The 20,000-nt window shown below is 38.6% G+C and overlaps 1 protein-coding gene across 9 annotated transcripts in view; it reads right to left on the bottom strand.

Annotated features, from left to right (window-relative positions):
* The window catches only part of LOC115232601 (cadherin-87A-like), a 164,230-nt gene extending 148,687 nt beyond the window's left edge, over nt 1-15,543 (bottom strand). For 4 of the 9 annotated variants that reach the window (XM_036500639.1, XM_036500641.1, XM_036500637.1 and 1 more), the window contains exons 1-3: nt 15,306-15,540; nt 8,527-8,620; nt 3,653-3,727 (exon numbers count right to left, since the gene is read on the bottom strand). In XM_036500639.1, the coding sequence (XP_036356532.1) occupies nt 3,653-3,727; nt 8,527-8,620; nt 15,306-15,323 (187 nt within the window). In that variant the 5' untranslated portion in view covers nt 15,324-15,540. Of the gene's footprint in view, nt 1-3,652; nt 3,728-8,526; nt 8,621-15,305 lie in introns of all 9 variants that reach the window. The other 5 variants (XM_036500642.1, XM_036500643.1, XM_029802578.2 and 2 more) reach the window with 3 other exon arrangements.
* Nucleotides 15,544-20,000: the final 4,457 nt, after the last annotated feature.

Here is a 20,000-nt window from a genome sequence, read left to right as displayed (position 1 = left end):
AGAACAGCTCTTTCAAGAGGTTACACATTTCGCTTATGATGTGTGTATATATATAGAGAGAGAGAGAGGGGAGGAGAGAGAAGTAGAGAGAAACTGATAAATAATATAGATACATCCACACACATACATAGTAATAATTTTATATTCAGGTACACACCTTGTAGTATGCTACTTAAAGCCTATTTACAGTATTCAGGCACCTGATGTCAACAACAGAATGAAGGTATATGCCACTGGATTTACTTAAGGGATTCCTCTGTGTCTGTAGAGTTTATATAAAAAATGAGGGAGACAAAAAAATGGAATTCACAAGACTCTTTATTCGGAGAGATGGCTACTATACTCTTTTTACTCTTTTACTCTTTTACTTGTTTCAGTCATTTGACTGCGGCCATGCTGGAGCACCGCCTTTAGTCGAGCAAATCAACCCCGGGACTTATTTTTTGTAAGCCCAGTACTTATTTTATCGGTCTCTTTTGCCGAACCGCTAAGTGACGGGGACGTAAACACACCAGCATCGGTTGTCAAGCAATGCTAGAGGGACAAACACAGACACACAAACATATACACACACATACATATTATATATATATATAAAATATATTCGAGACAAAACCACTATTTTGCAAAACAAACAAGGAAAGACTTAATCAATACATAAATTTTAATAAATAGTCAAAAAAACCGCCACTACAATCGTTTCTTGTCTTGATCGACAATCTTCAGGTGGACTTCCATAATTCAGTATCAAATTATGAAGTATTGATTAAGTCTTTTCTTGTTTGTTTTGCAAAATAGTGGTTTGTCTCGAATAATATTTTATAATATTTTACTATAAAATCGATTAATCCTAAATCTGATTTTTTCCTGTAAATTTGGATTTATTCCCTAATATTTATTATATATATATATATATATATATATATATATATATATATATATTATATATATATATATATATATATATATATATATACATATATACGACAGGCTTCTTTCAGTTTCCGTCTACCAAATCCACTCACAAGGCATTGGTCGGCCCGAGGCTATAGAAGAAGAAACTTGCCCAAGATGCCACGCTGTGGGACTGAACCCGGAACCATGTGGTTGGTAGGCAAGCTACTTACCACACAGCCACTCCTGCGCCTATGCTACACTAGCCAAAATGTATTCGTATAGAAATCAGAAAAACAGCAAGTAAAAAAGTGAGGTACTTTTTGAAAAAATCACACCTGAGGAGATGTGTCTGCACCTATGATGCATTATAATTGTTTTGTATATTATCTCAACTATAGGCGCAGGAGTGGCTGTGTGGTAAGTAGCTTGCTAACCAACCACATGGTTCCGGGTTCAGTCCCACTGCCAACCAATGCCTTGTGAGTGGATTTGGTAGATGGAAACTGAAAGAAGCCTGTTGTATATATGTATATATATATAAGTGTGTGTGTGTATATGTTTGTGTGTCTGTGTTTGTCCCCCTAGCATTGCTTGACAACCGATGCTGGTGTGTTTACATCCCCGTCACTTAGCGGTTCGGCAAAAGAAGACCGATAGAATAAGTACTGGGCTTACAAAGAATAAGTCCTGGGGTCGATTTGCTCGACTAAAGGCAGTGTTCCAGCATGGCCGCAGTCAAATGACTGAAACAAGTAAAAGAGTAAAAGAAAGAGTAAAGGTACTGATGCACCATAATAGGTCGAAACAACTGCAGTGGTTCTGAATGAAGAGCTTCAAGACTTCCGCTTTCTGTCTCTCACATTTTTATACATACATTCACACATGCGTGAGCACACACACACACATACATATATACTGGCAGAAACGTTAGCACGCGGGGCGAAATGCGTAGCCGTATTTCGTCTGCCGTTACGTTCTGAGTTCAAATTCCGTCGAGGTCGACTTTGCCTTTCATCCTTTCGGGAGTCGATAAATTAAGTACCAGTTACACACTGGGGTCGATGTAATCGACTTAATCTCTTTGTCTGTCCTTGTTTGTCCTCTCTGTGTTTGGCCCCTTGTGGGTAGTAAAGAAGTAGGTATTTCGTCTGTCGTTACGTTCTGAGTTCAAATTCCGCCGTGGTCGACTTTGCCTTTCATCCTTTCGGGAGTCGATAAATTAAGTACCAGTTACGCACTGGGGTCGATGTAATCGACTTAATCTCTTTGTCTGTCCTTGTTTGTCCTCTCTGTGTTTGGCCCCTTGTGGGTAGTAAAGAAGTAGGTATTTCGTCTGTCGTTACGTTCTGAGTTCAAATTCCGCCGTGGTCGACTTTGCCTTTCATCCTTTCGGGAGTCGATAAATTAAGTACCAGTTACGCACTGGGGTCGATGTAATCGACTTAATCTCTTTGTCTGTCCTTGTTTGTCCTCTCTGTGTTTGGCCCCTTGTGGGTAGTAAAGAAATATATATACATGCATACATACATATATACAAACATACATATATAATACATACATGCATACATATATACGCATACATACATACATACATACATACATACATACATACTACATACATACATAATTACATGCATGAAAGGATGAGTGTATATCAGCAGACCATGCATGGATATGTTAGTAGAAAGCTCCAGAATGATAGTAACATTGATCATCAAAGTAGTCTACCATGGACCAACAACTGTATTACTATCTTGCACTTTGAAGGGTATGCGTTTGCAATCCAGGAACAGGAAATATCAACCAAATACCTAATGCACAGAAGGAACAGAGATGCAGGAAAAGCAGCAAAATGTGACAACCAATGCAGACTTTGTGGAGTTAACACCGAAGATATCTCCTACATCATAAGCAGTTGTCTGAAAATGTCATCACGGTATTATCTACGGATGAGACATGATGTTGTAGTTAGGACACTGTATAACGAGATCCATCGGAAGGATAACTCCGAGGATAAAGAAATAAGAACCTACAGTATGGTGGAAGCCATAGCCACTCATAATAAAAAGGAGTACTCGTGGAATGACCCAGTGAAAACCTCAATAAAATGTAAACACAATAGGCCTGACATAATGATTTGGGATAGAGAAGAGAAACTGAGTACAGTTGTGGAAATCGGCTGCCCAGCGGATGTTAACATAAAGCTAAAGATCAGTGCAAAAGAAAATACCTAGGCTGAACTATTGAGGAATCTAAAGCTACTCTATCCAGATTACAATTTCAGGTTTAAACCAGTAATTATTGGCATACTGGGATATGTAACACACTGATTAAATGCCAATCTTAGGCTTCTCAAAACCAGAAAGGAGAAAGCTGATTCAAAAACTCTAATGTCTGAATATAAAGTTTTGTCCAAATTATAATTCCTTAAATCAATAAAATTGGAAACCAATTATAATAGAAAATTTGAAATTTTATATTACATTGAATTAAATTGTTGCTTTCAAAATAGCATTAATCTGTTAGCCATATTTAATCCAGTTTTTAGAATAGGTAAACCATGTCCCTGTATGTTGTATATGATGACTAACATGGATGGCATCAGAAAAGGTAACCATCTACAAAACAGTGTCTCAAAAAGTCTCCTCCAACACATACCAGCATAGAAGAGTGGATGTTAAGTGATCATAGATCAAAATTAAAGATCTTTTTAAAAGGATAACAGTAGAAAACAAAAAATAGGTGAAACACTTACCTGTTTTTGTATCTTCACTCAACTCTAAGCCATTCATGTCTTTAATAAATCTAGGTGGTAGATCATTTGCAAATCCTGTAATTATCAATTATCAATTAACAATTTACTGATAATTTTTTCATGCCTTTATAGCAACTCAATCACAGTAGTTGCCTTTTTGGAGCTACACAACAACAACAACAACAACAACAACAACAACAACTTACATCATATCACAATTAATACAAAACTCACCAAGTATGTAATACTCACCTGTTGAAGCAGTAAGAGGTTAAAAGAAGAGTTATATACTCTGGAGCATCAACTTGCTTCAATATTTGTGTGTGTGTTTCTTGTATCCCTTCCTTTTGTTGAGTTAACCAGTGTTCAACAATGTTTACTGACCTTGATATAGGCCCTATTGAATTATACAATAGAGGGTTGCTATAAGAAGACCCTATGTGTAGAAGCAGGGTTCAGCTTCTCCAGAAAGAGTCAGAAGTGGTTGTTGGAGAATCTCTACAACTTCACCAGCCCCAATTTCTGTCCTCCCAATTCCCCCCCATTTTTTATCTGATAGGGTTCTGTATGTGGGAGTGCCTGAGAAAGACACTGACCACTCTGCCTGCAGCACCAAGGCTGAGATGGTGGTCAAGATCAAGGAAGTGTTCAAAGATCTTCTGAGGGACACTGTGAAAAACAGATGTGCCAGGTTCTGGAGCTGGCTTGAGACCATGGTGGACACTGAGGTAGCTACTTTGTGTAAACAGTTATATCCCAGCCATGACCTAGTGGATTTTCTCTTTCTCTTTTTACTTGTTTCAGTCATTTTGACTGTGGCCATGCTGGTGCACCGCCTTTAATCTAGCAACTCGACCCCGGGACTTATTCTTTGTAAGCCCAGTACTTGTTCTATCGGTCTTTTGCCGAACCGCTAAGTGACGGGGACATAAACACACCAGCATCGGTTGTCAAGCAATGCTAGGGGGACAAACACACACACACACACACACACACACATATATATATATATATATATATATATATATATATATATTATATATATATATATATATATATATATATATACACATATATACGACGGGCTTCTTTCAGTTTCCATCCACTAAATCCACTCACAAGGCTTTGGTTGGATCGAGGCTATAGTAGAAGACACTTGCCCAAGGTGCCACACAGTGGGACTGAACCCGGAACCATGTGGTTGGTAAACAAGCTACTTACCACACAGCCACTCCTGCGCCTATTTTCCATATTTTAAAATATTTTTATTTTTGGATGAGGCATTGAGTTTTTGTTTCCTTTAATGCAAACAGTCAAATTTAGCCCAAGCACCCAAACACCCCGTGCGTATATATGTCTGAATGTGTGGTGTGTGTGTGTGTGTGTGTGTGTGTGTGTTTGTGCAAGTGCACATGTGTGTGTGTGTGTATATGTATGTATGTATAAAAATTGTGTATGTGTGTGTGTGTGCATGTGCACATGTGCCTGTGTATATATGTATGTATGTATGTATGTATGTATGTATGTATAAAAATTGTGTATGTATGTGTGTGTGTGCATATGCACATGTGTCTGTGTATATATGTATGTATGTATAAAAATTGTGTGTGTATGTGTGTGTGTGCACGTGTACATATGTGTGTGTATATATATATATATGTATGTATGTATAAAAATTGTGTATGCATGTGTGTGTATGTGTGTGTGTGCATATGCACATGTGTCTGTGTATATATGTATGTATGTATGTATAAAAATTGTATGTGTGTGTGTGTGTGCACACGCGAATGTGTGTGCACACGCGAATGTGTGTGTGTGTATATTTTGTATTACACTCAGAAGCAATATACAGTACCAGAATTTCATCTCAAATTAAATATAACAACTAATGTTTTAAGTGAGGAAGGTCTAATGTAATCAATGTTTCCCAAAATTTACGCAGACCCAAAATGTACATATTAAATGATTTCAAAATATCTCTATTTGGTTTGACTTCATTATTACATATATATATATTGCATATCTGGCACATAAAAAGCACCCGCTACACTCTGGAAGTGGTTGGTGTTAGGAAAGGCATCCAGCTGTAGAAATCATGGCAAATCAGATTGGAACCTGGTGCAGCTCTCCCTAGCTTGCCAGTTTTCAGTCAAACTGTCCAACCCATGCCAGCATGGAAAATGGACATTAAATGATGATGATGATGTATATAAATATATATTATATATATATATATATATATATATATATATATATATATATATGTATGTATGTATGTATGTATGTATATGTGTGTGTGTGTGTATATATATATATATTATATATATATATATACATACATGTATATGTACAACAGGCTTCTTTCAGTTTCCATCTAACAAATTCAGTTGCAAAGCTTTGGTTAGCCCAGGACCATAGTAGAAGACACTTGCCCAAGGTGCCACAGAATGTGACTGAGCCCACAACCATATACTTATAAAGCAAACTATTCAAACACACACCTGTGTTTCATCATCATCATCATCATCATCATCATCATCATTTAACGCCCGTTTTCCATGCTAGCATAGGTTGGACGGTTCAACCAGGGTCTGGGAAGCCATGAGGCTGCACCAGGCTCCAGTCTGATTTGGCAGTGTTTCTACAGCTGGATACCCTTCCTAACACCAACCACTCCGTGAGTGTAGTGGTTGCTTTTTACATGCCACCGGCACAGAGAAAATTAATCAAAGCCTACCTATGCATTCAGGATTCAATGTGTCTCTCTTTTCAAAAATGGTAAAGTGAGAATTAAGGTTTGCTTTCTCTGCTCTCTTATTGGCTCAATGCCTGTATGATGTTGTTGCTGTTGTTGCTTAGCCTCAAGTTTGCCCATTTTCTTTTTTAAGACATAAAGGTGAGATTTGTGGAGGAGCTGACCACTGCTATTTCTAGGAGGTTGACCAACCATGTGAATCCCTTACTAGTTAATAGTTGTAGTGAAGACAACCATAGCAAACTATACACTGAATTGTAAGTTACAAACTAGACTGGACACACAGAATATCTACAGTCAGGATCTAGAGAAAAGATTGGCCTTAAACCACAATATAATCCAGAACTTATGTCCAGAGTTCAAATCTTAGCATGATCAATTTTACCTTTTATATTTCTGAGATCAATAAATAAGGTCTAGTCTCAATTAAAACACTTTGTTTATATCAAGGACAAAGAACAAGATTTGATGGTCAGAGGAAGATCTGATGATCAGGGAGGAAGGTGAGAGGAAGAGGCTGTTGGAAGAGTTGACTGTTAACCCTTTCAATACCAACCCGGCTGAAACCGGCTCTGGCTCTGTAGTACAAAGGTCTTGTTTTCATAAGTTTTGAATAAAAATCTTCCACCAAACCTTAGTCACAATTTATGTTCCTAACACTAGCTGAATGACAACTAAGTTATTTTACTAAATTCTTTGTTATATTTAAAATAATTGAAAGAAACACAGAACATCTCAAAATAAATACAGTAACAAAAGGGTTAAAGATGGTTTCTATCATAATAGAGTTGTTGGTAGAGTGACACCGCCTTAACATTTTATAAGAAACTAGGAGTATCGCCCGGCGTTGCTCGGGTTTGTAAGGGAAATAACTATATAAGCATTTTTAGAGAGTTATAGCCAAAAAGTAGCAAAAAAATGCATTAAAAATGGAAAAAAAATTATGGTAAATTTTTTTTTAAATCGTTGACTCATTGTAGACATTTTTAGAGAGTTACTTCCCTTATATAATAGCGAAAAAATGCATTAAAATGGAAAAAAATTATGGTAAATTTTTTTTTAAATCGTAGACTCATCGTAGACGTGCGCTAATACCCAGAAAGGCTCGATATGAATCACGACTATAAGATACCCGGTTTTGGTTAAACTGCACCGCAAAATGTGGGAGTAGTTAGGAATCTAAATCGTAGGAGACAGACACACAACTTCACTTTTATATATAAAGATTAATTATTGGCTAAACTCTAATTAAGAATAATGATGTGGAGCAAATACACAGGGACATATTTTACAGCATCCTCATTTCACTTTAATTAATTTCAATTAATAAACAATTTGTGATTATCATCCCTACTTTTTATGAATTGACTATTACTCTAGAGATGTAATTTTGATTAATTAAAATATTTTGATCCATTAAAGAAGTTAGCAGAGATTTTACCATCTAATTAACCCTTTCATTACCAACCCAGCTGAAACCGGCTCTGGCTCTGAGTACAAATGTCTTGCTTTCATTAGTTTTGAATTAAAATCTTCCATTAAACTTTAGTCACAATAAATGTTCCTAACACTGGCTGAATGATACTCTTACTCTTTACTCTTTTTTACTCTTTTACTTGTTTCAGTCATTTGACTGCGGCCATGCTGGAGCACCGCCTTTAGTCGAGCAAATCGACCCCGGGACTCACTCTCTGTAAGCCCAGTACTTATTCTATCGGTCTCTTTTTGCCGAACCGCTAAGTGACGGGGACGTAAACACACCAGCATCGGTTGTCAAGCAATGCTAGGGGGACAAACACAGACACACAAACATATACACACACACTTATATATATATATATATACATATATACGATAGGCTTCTTTCAGTTTCCATCTACCAAATCCACTCACAAGGCATTGGTCGGCCTGGGGCTATAGCAGAAGACACTTGCCCAAGATGCCACGCAGTGGGACTGAACCCGGAACCATGTGGTTGGTTAGCAAGCTACTTACCACTCAGCCACTCTTACTAAATTCTTTGTTATATTTAAAGTAACTGAAAGAAACAGAGAGCATCTCAAAATAAATGCAGTAATGAAAGGGTTAGAAAGGGGATGGACTCTTAATTTGAACTTACCATAATGTAGCATACATCCAAACAGGAGCAATTGACACAATGTTGTCCACATGTTCTTCTTCATGGCCACTTGTGCTTTTGTTGGATCCAGAAACTGTAAGTTAGTCGAAAGAGTAGAAATGATAAGTCGATAATAAATAAATATATGTGTATATCTATATAAGGGTTATATAATCAAAGGTGAGGGCGCGTGGCTTAGTGGTTAGGGCATTCGGCTCATGATCGTAAGGTTGTGAGTTCGATTCCCGGCGACGCGTTGTGTCCTTGAGCAAGACACTTTATTTCACATTGCTCCAGTCCACTCAGCTGGCAAAAATGAGTTGTACTTGTATTTCAAAGGGTCAGCCTTGTCACTCTCTGTGTCACGCTGATTTTCCCCGAGAACTACGTGTCTGTGGAATGCTCAGCCATTTGCACGTTAATTTCACGAGCAAGCTGTTCCGTTGATCGTATCAGCTGGGACCCTCATCGTCGTAACCGGCGGAGTCTTTTTTTTTTTTTTTAATATAATCAAAGAAAAATGGGGGTAGATTTATTCAATAATGCATCATACAGTTGTTTCTACCTTCTGTACTGAGGTGACTTAATCGATGTTTGTATCCCTTGCAATATACCTTGCAATACACACACACACACACACACACACACACACACACACACACATTCATAGCAATTATTCACAAGTATGACTTACATGTCTTAGTAGCCTCTACCATGTTTTCTCTGGTTTTTGCTGAATGTTTAGCATATATATGTCAGTGTATATACATATATATATATATATATATATATATATATACACACCCACACACACATATATATATGTATGTATGTATATATATATATATATATATATATATATATATATATATATATATATATATATATATATACATATATGTATGTGTGTATATATATCACCTTGATCACCTTGACCAACCAGTCCGTCAGGCGTCCATTTGACACCGCTGGTCACAGCTCGCTGTCCACTCCTCTCTGGATCGCGCCTTTCTCATCCACGTGATCCCAATCATCCTCTTGAAATCGTAACTCCACCGTCGTGGAGGTCTTCCGGGTGGTCATTTCCTCTCACGCAGGTACCACTCAACAACTGCGTGCGTCCACCAATTATCGGTGAGCCGGGCGACGTGTCCAGCCCATCTATACTTGCTGCGCGTATACTCTGCGATGACAGCTCTCACGCCGGACTTCTTTCTGATGATCTTGCTACTTATGTGCTCTCTCAACGAGATACCAAGCATTGACCTTTCCATGGCTCTTTGAGCCGTTACCAGTCTTTGCTCTTCTCTCTTTGTGGTAGCCCATGTTTCACTACCATATAACATTGCAGGCAGAACTGCACTGTTAATGAGGTTGGCGCGGGTGGTCCTGTCCAACCTTCCCTTGAGCACATCCCTTATGTCATTGAACGCCTTCCATCCAGCCCTCTCCGTGAGATCTCCTTTTTGATATCCCGGCACATATTTACTTCCTGTCCCATATATATATATATATATATATATATATATATATTCTTTTATTCTTTTACTTGTTTCAGCTATTTGATTATGGCCATGCTGGCCCTCCGCTTCAAAGGGTTTTAGTCAAACAAATTCACCCCAGGATTCATTTTTTAAGCCCAGTACTCATTCTATCAGACTCTTTTAACCGAACTGCTAAGTTACAGGGACACAAACACACCAACACCAGTTGTCAAGCAGTGATGGTGAGGATGCAATCAAAGGATATGAGGCAGCGGCAGGGGCAAAAGTTAATAAGGACAAGTCCATCGGTTTGCGGCTTGGCACCTGGAGCAGCAAGCCGATAATGTCCTGTGTCATGGGGCAGTGAACAGATGGTCCTGTTAAATTGCTTGGGGTTTGGCTTGGACCAGATTCCCAGACAGAGAAGAATTGGAGTAAGGTGGCAGGCAGGGTGGAAGCCCTAGTCAGGACCTGGTCTGGAAGGGAGGGCCGAGGTGGTGCAGGTGTTTATTGCGTCTGTTATCACCTACTGTCTGACCATAGTCCTTTGCCCTGATTCATGGCTATGCAAATTGGTGCAACTTCTCTTCCACTTTTTGTGGGAGGGAAAACTGCTTGTGAGGCACTCCGTATGCTGCCAAGAACTGCTAAAGGGTGGGTTAGGGATGCCATGGCTATTGATGTGCAGGCATGCACTGAGGCTAAGGTATATCTGGCTCTACCTGGATGGTAGCTAGGTGTGGAATTCGGTTGCTGGGGAATTCTTTCCATGACTGGCCTCCTTGGAGGAATTTACACCTGATTTGATTAAAAGACAGAATACGACTGAATGGCAAAAGAAATGTTGAAAGGCACTCACGCTAATCCATAGGAATATAAAGGGATGGTAGAGTATAAGAGCAATGACGTCCTAGGAGAGGCTCTAGGGTTCGATGAGAACCAGCTAGCCAACCTGTTTCAAAAAACCTTCAGGTCGGGTTATTTAGATAATTACCAAAGATCCCTGACCTGGCAGTGTTATAGGGATGTGTTACCTATCCATGATAGATTGTCCAGGCACAGAATATCAGTGCCACCGGCATGCCCAACGTGCGGGAAGGATGATGAAACTGTCCTACATGCTCTTGTACAGTACCTGGAGCTTTCAGGCTTGATAATTTATGTAGAAGTGGAGGCGCAATGGCCCATTGGTTAGGGCAGTGGACTCGCGGTTTCGATTCCCAGACCGGGCGTTGTGAGTGTTTATTGAGCGAAAACACCTAAAGTTCCACGAGGCTCCGGCAGGGGATGGTGGTGATCCCTGCTGTACTCTTTCATCACAACTTTCTCTCACTCTTTCTTCCTGTTTCTGTTGTACCTGTATTTCAAAGGGCCGGCCTTGTCACTCTCTGTGTCACGCTGAATATCCCCGAGAATTACGTTAAGGGTACACGTGTCTGTGGAGTGCTCAGCCACTTACACGTTAATTTCACGAGCAGGCTGTTCCGTTGATCGGATCAACCGGAACCCTCGTCGTCGTAACCGACGGAGTGCTTCCATCCAATTTATGTAGAACACATGTTGTCACATCTAAGAAGAGTACAACTATCAGCTGAGTCTGTGATAAATATTGTACCACCAACCAAACTATCAAAGGAAGGTGAGACATGTTTTCTGTGTATGGTCGCAGTAATGAAAGAGTGTGCATGGAGAACCAGAATGCAAAGAATCGTGATGGGATCCTTCATCTCCAACCCTGGTTTGCTATTCTACTTCAGGTACCATCTGAAGGGCAAGATAGGGCTGGAGAGAAGACACCTGTCATGAAGTATATATGAGAAAAGATGGAAGGATGTCGTGGGGAAGTTGGGAGTGACTGTCCCTACTTAATTCCACCCATGGTAGAAGCAAGGTGTAGTCACTGGTATTCTGGCCATATTTTGTGAAAATGAGTTTGTGAAAAGTTTTAATTCATATATATATGATTCATTGGATTTTAAATACAAACTCACTTAGCACATTTATATGTTTGTAATGTCCTGTATTGTCCTCCTTTGTAATAGATACTTATTATCATAATAAAGAAAAACGGTGGTTGTTACACGCTGATGATGGGTCCATGTGTATCAGGTGAGGCTGGAGATGGGAAAGATGACTTCCCTTTGCAAATACTGATAGGGCACAGACGGTGTGTCAATAGCCAGCTGGAGGAGACGTCTTCCTGGGGCTATAAACAACAGTAGCATCAACCCTTAAGGGTTAGCCACATTTAGGTGGCAAATATACTTCACAATATATATATAATGTAAGAACAAATGTTAATATATATATATATACATATATATAATGAGAGAGAGACACAGAGAGAGAGAGACGTATATATTATATATATATATGTACTTATATTGATATATATGTACTTATATATATATATGTATATATATATATATATGTATATATATATATATATATCTATATATATATATATATATATATATATATCTATATATATATATATATACATATATATATATGTATGTATGTATGTATGTATGTATGTATGTATGTATGTATGTATGTATGTATATATATGTGTGTGTGTCTACATAGTTAACATAGAGTTTGATTATCTCTTTAACAAATTTTCTGCTGGTTCCTTCTTCATTGCTTGCATTGATGGAATAATTACTAATCTTTCCTTCACCGATTATAAGTGGGTAGATTGTTTGGAAACGTTTGTAAGCACAAAACGCTCCTTTTAATTACCCCCCACCACAATTGTATCAATACGTCAGCACGCCCCCACCTACCCTTTATTCTACCTTCTCACTATTACTAATCACCCAATAGTAATTGCTATTGATAATGTACAATCATTCATTGTTATTGATATTGTTTTAGTTTGATTCTCAGAACACACTGGATAGCAGAGTAAAAGTAGATTCGTGACTTTATACAATCAATTCATATTTGTGTTGTCCCCAACCACCCGAGGTGAGGAACTGTAGACTACACCCAGTCACTTGACCAATGTTCTCTATCCTGTAGGTTTGCTCTGACGAGGCTAAGCACAACTCAACAATAACAAGCTTACACAATATCAAGCTGGGCTTCATCTGTTGCCAGTCTTCTTGTAACTTCATGTGTTGAAAAATTTATTTGGCCATTAATTGCTGAGGAGACAATATCACTCTTTGTAGTTTTCTTCATAACTTGGTTAGAAGGAAAGAGCTTAGCTCTTTTACAGGTCCTCTGAAACCAGAATCAGTCTAGTTATTTTGTCTTCCTCTTTACCATTCCATAGAAACTGACATGGACACATTGAAACTCCGACGTCTGGCAGCTGACTTGGCAGACACCCATAAAATTATTAACCATCTTACAAACAATAACTCTGAGCACCTTTTCAAACTCCACCTGTCTAACACCCGTGGACATGTTTAAAAAGTCAGAAAACAGCACAGCTCCCATGACTTTCGGAAACATTTTTTCACGCTGAGAGTTGCTGAAGCGTGGAACAAACTGCCAGCATCAGTTGTTAGTTGTCGGAGCACTGCATCCTTCAAAACTTCCATGCTTCCTGAGATTTGCCAACACCTGATATTCTCTCCTCCATACACACGCAAGCATGTATCTGACTCATACATTGTTCGCTTTCCAGACATTTTTACATTACTGCATATACTTTATACACACTTTCTGACAAGTTGTGGTGCACCTGAGCACTGTGTACAATAATTTCATTATTATTATAGAATACAGCACAGATTGAACAAATAAATCCCAAGAATTAACTGTAGAACTACTCTTAATTTCCTCAGAAACTGAACAGCCATATCTATCACTGTGGTAGATGGCTTGAAAATAATCAGATCTGGTGGAGCAACAAATAATAGCCAAAGACACTGATGTTATTACCAGAAATATGTGTGTGTGTGTGTGTATATATATTTGTGTGTCTGTGTTTGTTCCCCCCACATTGCTTCACAACTGATGCTGGTCTGTTTACATCCCTGTAGCTTAAATCACAAGTGTTTTTGACATGATTACAGAGGATCACTAAGACAATGACCATTCCAGTTGTCTTTACATAATGGGTGGAGGCGCAATGGCCCAGTGGTTAGGGCAGCGGACTCGCGGTCGTAGGATCGCGGTTTCAATTCCCAGACCGGGCGTTGTGAGTGTTTATTGAGCGAAAACACATAAAAGCTCCACGAGGCTCCGGCGGGAATGGTGGTGATCCCTGCTGTACTCTTTCATCACAACTTTCTCTCACTCTTACTTCCTGTTTCTGTTGTACTTGTATTTCAAAGGGCCAGCCTTGTCACTCTCTGTCTCACGCTGAATATCCCCGAGAACTACGTTAAGGGTACACGTGTCTATGGAGTGCTCAGCCACTTACACGTTAATTTCACGAGCAGGCTATTCTGTTGATCGGATCAACCGGAACCCTCATCGTCGTAACCGACGGAGTGCTTCCACATAATGGTCAATGGCTTTGATGAGATTTTGTTGTTATTTGCAATGGTAAAAAAAAAAAGAAGCAAGAGGCTCAATGTTTCAATCTTGCCATGAATGGTTATCTGAAACACACAGACAAGTCAGCTTACTACTATTTGGGGCAAGACATCGAAATGTGATTTGTATTCCCAGTTGTCACCATTTGACTTTACTTCCCTCATGTCACCGACACTTCCTAGAAATGCATGAATGCCACCTGGTATGATTTCGCTTGTGTGCTATCTAATGAAATGAAATCAATAATATTGGTATACTGGGAGTTGTGAAAGCAATTATTTTGTAATCAAAAGTGAGGATGGGTTCGGTGTATTTACTAAAATTAGAAAAGAGAAAAACTGTAGACCATCGTAGAGACTGAGACAGCTCTAAGTTGAAATCATATTGTGATCAACTGTGACCTTCATTTCTTCATAAGCAGACAGTCATATCTTGAGACCAACTCCATATTTTATATCCTCTCCATTATTTGTAGAACAAAATTTAGTTATTTGTCTGAAAAATCAATCCTTTTTTACCCATTTTCTGCCTAAAATAACCAAAGATCAGTCACGAAAATATGATCAGAGGGTTTTGTGTTTATTGGTATTTTCAACAACCTAAAAATCTACCATTTTGGTTACTTTCAAGGACAGCACATAATTAAAACTTCACTGAATCTCTGATAACTGCAGAAACACAGCCTGTACAAACACCAAAAATTTCCAACAGAAACAAAACTTGCTAAAAAAAACAAATAATTGAAACCAAGCCAAAATAGATGAAGACAAAGATGGGGGGGAAAAAAAGCAAACTTACAATCTGTTTACAGCACATCCATTAAAGTATAACCTGAAGCTGACCAGCTTGCCAGTAAAGGTGAGATTATTGGCAGGAATAATAACTGTTCTTCAATCTGACAAACCGGTTTGACTTGTTAACAGGGGAACCCAAAAATAAAAATATGTGCCCACCTGTAAAACCGGCTTCAATAACAAATGTTTGTGTCTTTTCATCAGAGTGTAAACTGCTTTGTCTCTTTACACTATAGAAGTGGTGATGTTTGTCGTATTGTTGTTGTTGCTGTTGTTGCTGCTGCTGCTATTGCTGCTGATATGTTTGTTGTCATTCCAGCCAAGGCAGTGTGGGAAAATTGAATAGAATGTTTAAGACGAAAATACTCCTCTCATTTCCTTTCTTCTTACACACACACACACACACACACACACACACACACACACACGCATAGATATATTTCTATATATATGCACACACATGTACATATGCATTTATATACACATAGATATGCATATATACATACACATACATAGATATACACATATATATATATATATGCACATAGATATACATATATATATATATATATACACACACATACATATATATATATACACACACATACATATATATATGCACATACATATATATGTATATGTATATATATGTGTGTGTGTATACACACACACACACACATATGTAGAAGGTTGAAAAGGAACACATGAGTTGATATATATGGGGAAAAAAACAGTCAAGGTAGAAAATGCTAAAATAATTTTTTTTTAAATATTTCAGTACCGGTTTCAGTCATTGAGACTTTTTCAACTGTAAGTGTGGAAAAGAATTAAATTTTGGAAAAATTAAAAGAAAAGTTATTTTTAAAGAATATTTGCATAGTATTCAAATACAAGGGGCATTTTCCTTGTTTCTGCCTGTCTCTGTCTCTCTGGTTTACTTTTGTGGGTTTGACCTCGACCCCACAAGAGTAAACAAGAGAGACAGAGACAGGTGCTGGAGAAGACCCAGCAAGCCAAGTGAGACCATAACCATGGCCAATGCCAGTATCGCATAACTGGCCCATTTAAGAGTACCCTTCAATCATTGGGCAATATACTGTGCTTGAGAAGAGCTGTTGAATCAAGTGAAATTATTGTCATGGCTGATGCCAGTACCACATGACTGGCACTCATGTCAGTGGCACTTAAAAAGCACCATACGAGTGTGGTCAATGCCAGTGTTGCCTGACTGGTCCCATGTCAGTGGTATGTAAAAAGCACAATTAGAGTGTGGTCATTGCCTGTGCTGCCTGAGTGGCCCCCATACCAGTGGCATGTAAAAAGCACCCACTACACTCTTGAAGTAGCTGGCATTAGGAAGGGCATCCAGCTGTAGAAACCTTGCCAGATCAGATTGGAGCCTGGTGCAGCCTCCTGGTTTGCCAGTCATCAGTCAGGCCATCCAACCCATGCCAGCATGGAAAGCAAATGTGAAACGATGATGAGGATGATGAGGATGATATATATATATATTATATATATATATATATACCGGAGTAAGCACATAAATGTGAAGCAAGGAGGAAAAAGGAGTACTCAAATACCAGAGATAGAGTAATATGCTTTATTTAAAAGCAGCAGAAATATAACAAAAGCTGCTACTCGGAGTTTCACGTTCCCGCTCGTCGGATAGTTTTACTTTTAAATAAGGTATATATATATATATATATATATATAGAGAGAGAGAGAGAGAGAGAGAGAGAGAGAAATAGAGAGAGATAGAGAAAGAGAGTCAATAGATGAGATTCAGAGATGCTCAATACAGAAAACACTTTGTAGTGCTCAAATGATTTGAATTTACACTCCAAATTTTTATTAAGGGTGAGGAGGGCTATAAGAGGAATCCATGTGAGCAGATATGGAGATAATGATTGAAATAAACAAATTAAACTGCTTGGGCTAGATATATAAAACATATGTAAATAGTGAGAAAACAAAGACTGAAAATACTCATACTCTGAACAATCATGTATAAAGATATAGATATTTATATGTCGACAGAACAGATTTACACAGAGTACAAAGACGTAAAAAAACTAAGGGGAGAAAGTGTTTTCTACTATAGCATATATAGTATTACAGGTCAAACAGCTGTTTCCGGAGGTTCAGAATTATGTAATAATGTTAGTTAGTTAGTTAGTTAGTTAGTTAATTTGGCTCAAAAGCAAATAGCAAGGCCATGTAGGGGGACATGGAGTTAGGTACAGGGTGGTGTTCATGTAAAGAGTTCAGGCCACTTGAGGTCCAGGGAGGCTTTGAACAAAGCGGTCGTCGGCATCTTCACCATCTCGTCTGGCAGCTTGTTCCACGGATCCGCAACCCGGACGGAGAAAGCTCCTCTCCTTCAATTGAGATGAAATCGTCGCAGGTAGAGCTTTTCGGAATGACCCCGCAGCCGACGCTCTGGAGCAGGAGTGAAGAACAGCTCTTTCGAGAGGTTACACTTTCCTCTTATGATGTTGTGGGCGAGAATGAGATCACAGATGTAGTTCACAAAAAGTCAAGGATATGCAACCAGAAGTGGAAGTGTATAAAATGTAGGTAAAGCCATTCTCCATCTTCTCATCCACCTTTAAATAATGTTTGGTAATCCTGTATTTCCTTAACGATGAGACACCTGTTCCTGCCCCTCTATCATACTTTAACCTCTTAATATTTTTGTTTTACTCTTTTACTTGTTTCAGTCATGTGACTGTGGCCATGCTGGAGCACTGCCTTTAGTCAAGCAAATCGACCCCAGGACTTATTCTTTGTAGGCCCAGTACTTATTCTATCAGTCTCTTTTTCTGAACTGCTAAGTTATGGAGACGTAAACACACCAGCATTGGTTGTCAAGCGATGTTGGGGGGGGACAAACACAGAAACACAAACATATACACACACATACATATATATATATATATATATATATACATACATATATACACACATATTGGCCTGCTTGCTTAGCCAGCAGGGTGGCGTCATTTGAAGGCTAAAACAATGTGAAGTGCATTGTGACCAGCGATGTGTAGCAGCATCTGATAACCTGGTTGGTCATGATGATCATGGTGATATATACACATATATATGACAGGCTTCATTCAGTTTCAGTCTACCAAATCCACTCACAAGGCTTTGGTTAGCCCAAGGCTATAGTAGAAAACACTTGCCAAGGTGCCACGCAGTGGGACTGAACCTGGAACCATGTGGTTGGTAAGCAAGTTACTTACCACACAGCCACTCCTACGGTTTTGTGAATTATATGGCAACTTCACAAGTGCGATATTCCTACAAAAACGCATCCAATGCACTCTGTAGAGGGCATCCAGCTATGGAAACTATATCAAGTAGGCATCAGTAGATTCTACCAAGCCATGCCAGTATGGAAACCAGTTAAATGATGATGATGATGTAAAATAAATCATTTTTGACTATTAGACAAGATTTTAAATCTTTGAAGGAAGGTGGAAAGGTGAATCATTTATCCCAAGATTTAGATAGACACTGCATGTAGAAAGGCTGAATGTTTGAATTTTGGCTACAGTCTATCTGAGAGGCTTCTATGTTATTTCTCATCATCATCATCATCATTGTTTAACGCCCGTTCTCCATGCTAGCATGGGTTGGACGGTTCGACTGGGATCTGGGAAGCCAGAAGGCTGCACCAGGCTCCAGTCTGATCTGGCAGTGTTTCTACAGCTTGATGCCCTTCCCAATGCCAACCACTCTGAGAATGTAGTGGGTGCTTTTTACATGCCACCAGCACAGGTGCCAGAGCAGGCTGGCAATGGCCCTGATCGGTTGGTGCTTTTTACATGCCACCGGCACAGAAACCAGTCAGGACAGCACTGGCATTGACCACATACGGATGGGGCTTTTTACGTTCCACAAATTCATTCACAAGATACAGATCAAACCTAAGGCTGTGGTAAAGCCATTGCCTAAGATACAATGACCACATGATTGCAACATCAACTACCTAACCACTCAGCCATGTCTGCATCCATATACATACACACACACACACACACACACACACACACACACACACACACACACACACACACACACATACATACATACATACATACATACATACATACACACACTCACATACATACATACACACACACACTCACATACATACATACATGCATATATATATACATACATAAATACATACATACATGCATGCATGCATGCATGCATACATACATACATACATACATACATACATACATACATATATACATATATGCATACATACATACACACACTCACATACATACATACATACATTACATACATACATGCATATATATATACATACATATAACATACAGACATACATACATACATGCATGCATGTATGCATGCATGCATGCTACATACATACATACATACATCATACATGCATCATAATACATACATACATACATACATACATACATACATACATGCATACATACATACATACATACATACCATACATACATACATACATACATAACATACATACATACATACACTACATACATACATGCATGCATGCATGCATGCATACATACATACATGCATGCATACATACATACATACATACTACATACATACATACATACATACATACATACATACATATACATACATACATACATGCATGCATGCATGCATGCATACA

The sequence above is a fragment of the Octopus sinensis genome, linkage group LG2 (assembly GCF_006345805.1).
Source record: "Octopus sinensis linkage group LG2, ASM634580v1, whole genome shotgun sequence".
Classification (NCBI taxonomy): domain Eukaryota; kingdom Metazoa; phylum Mollusca; class Cephalopoda; order Octopoda; family Octopodidae; genus Octopus; species Octopus sinensis.
This window is presented reverse-complemented; position numbering and strand designations above follow the sequence as displayed.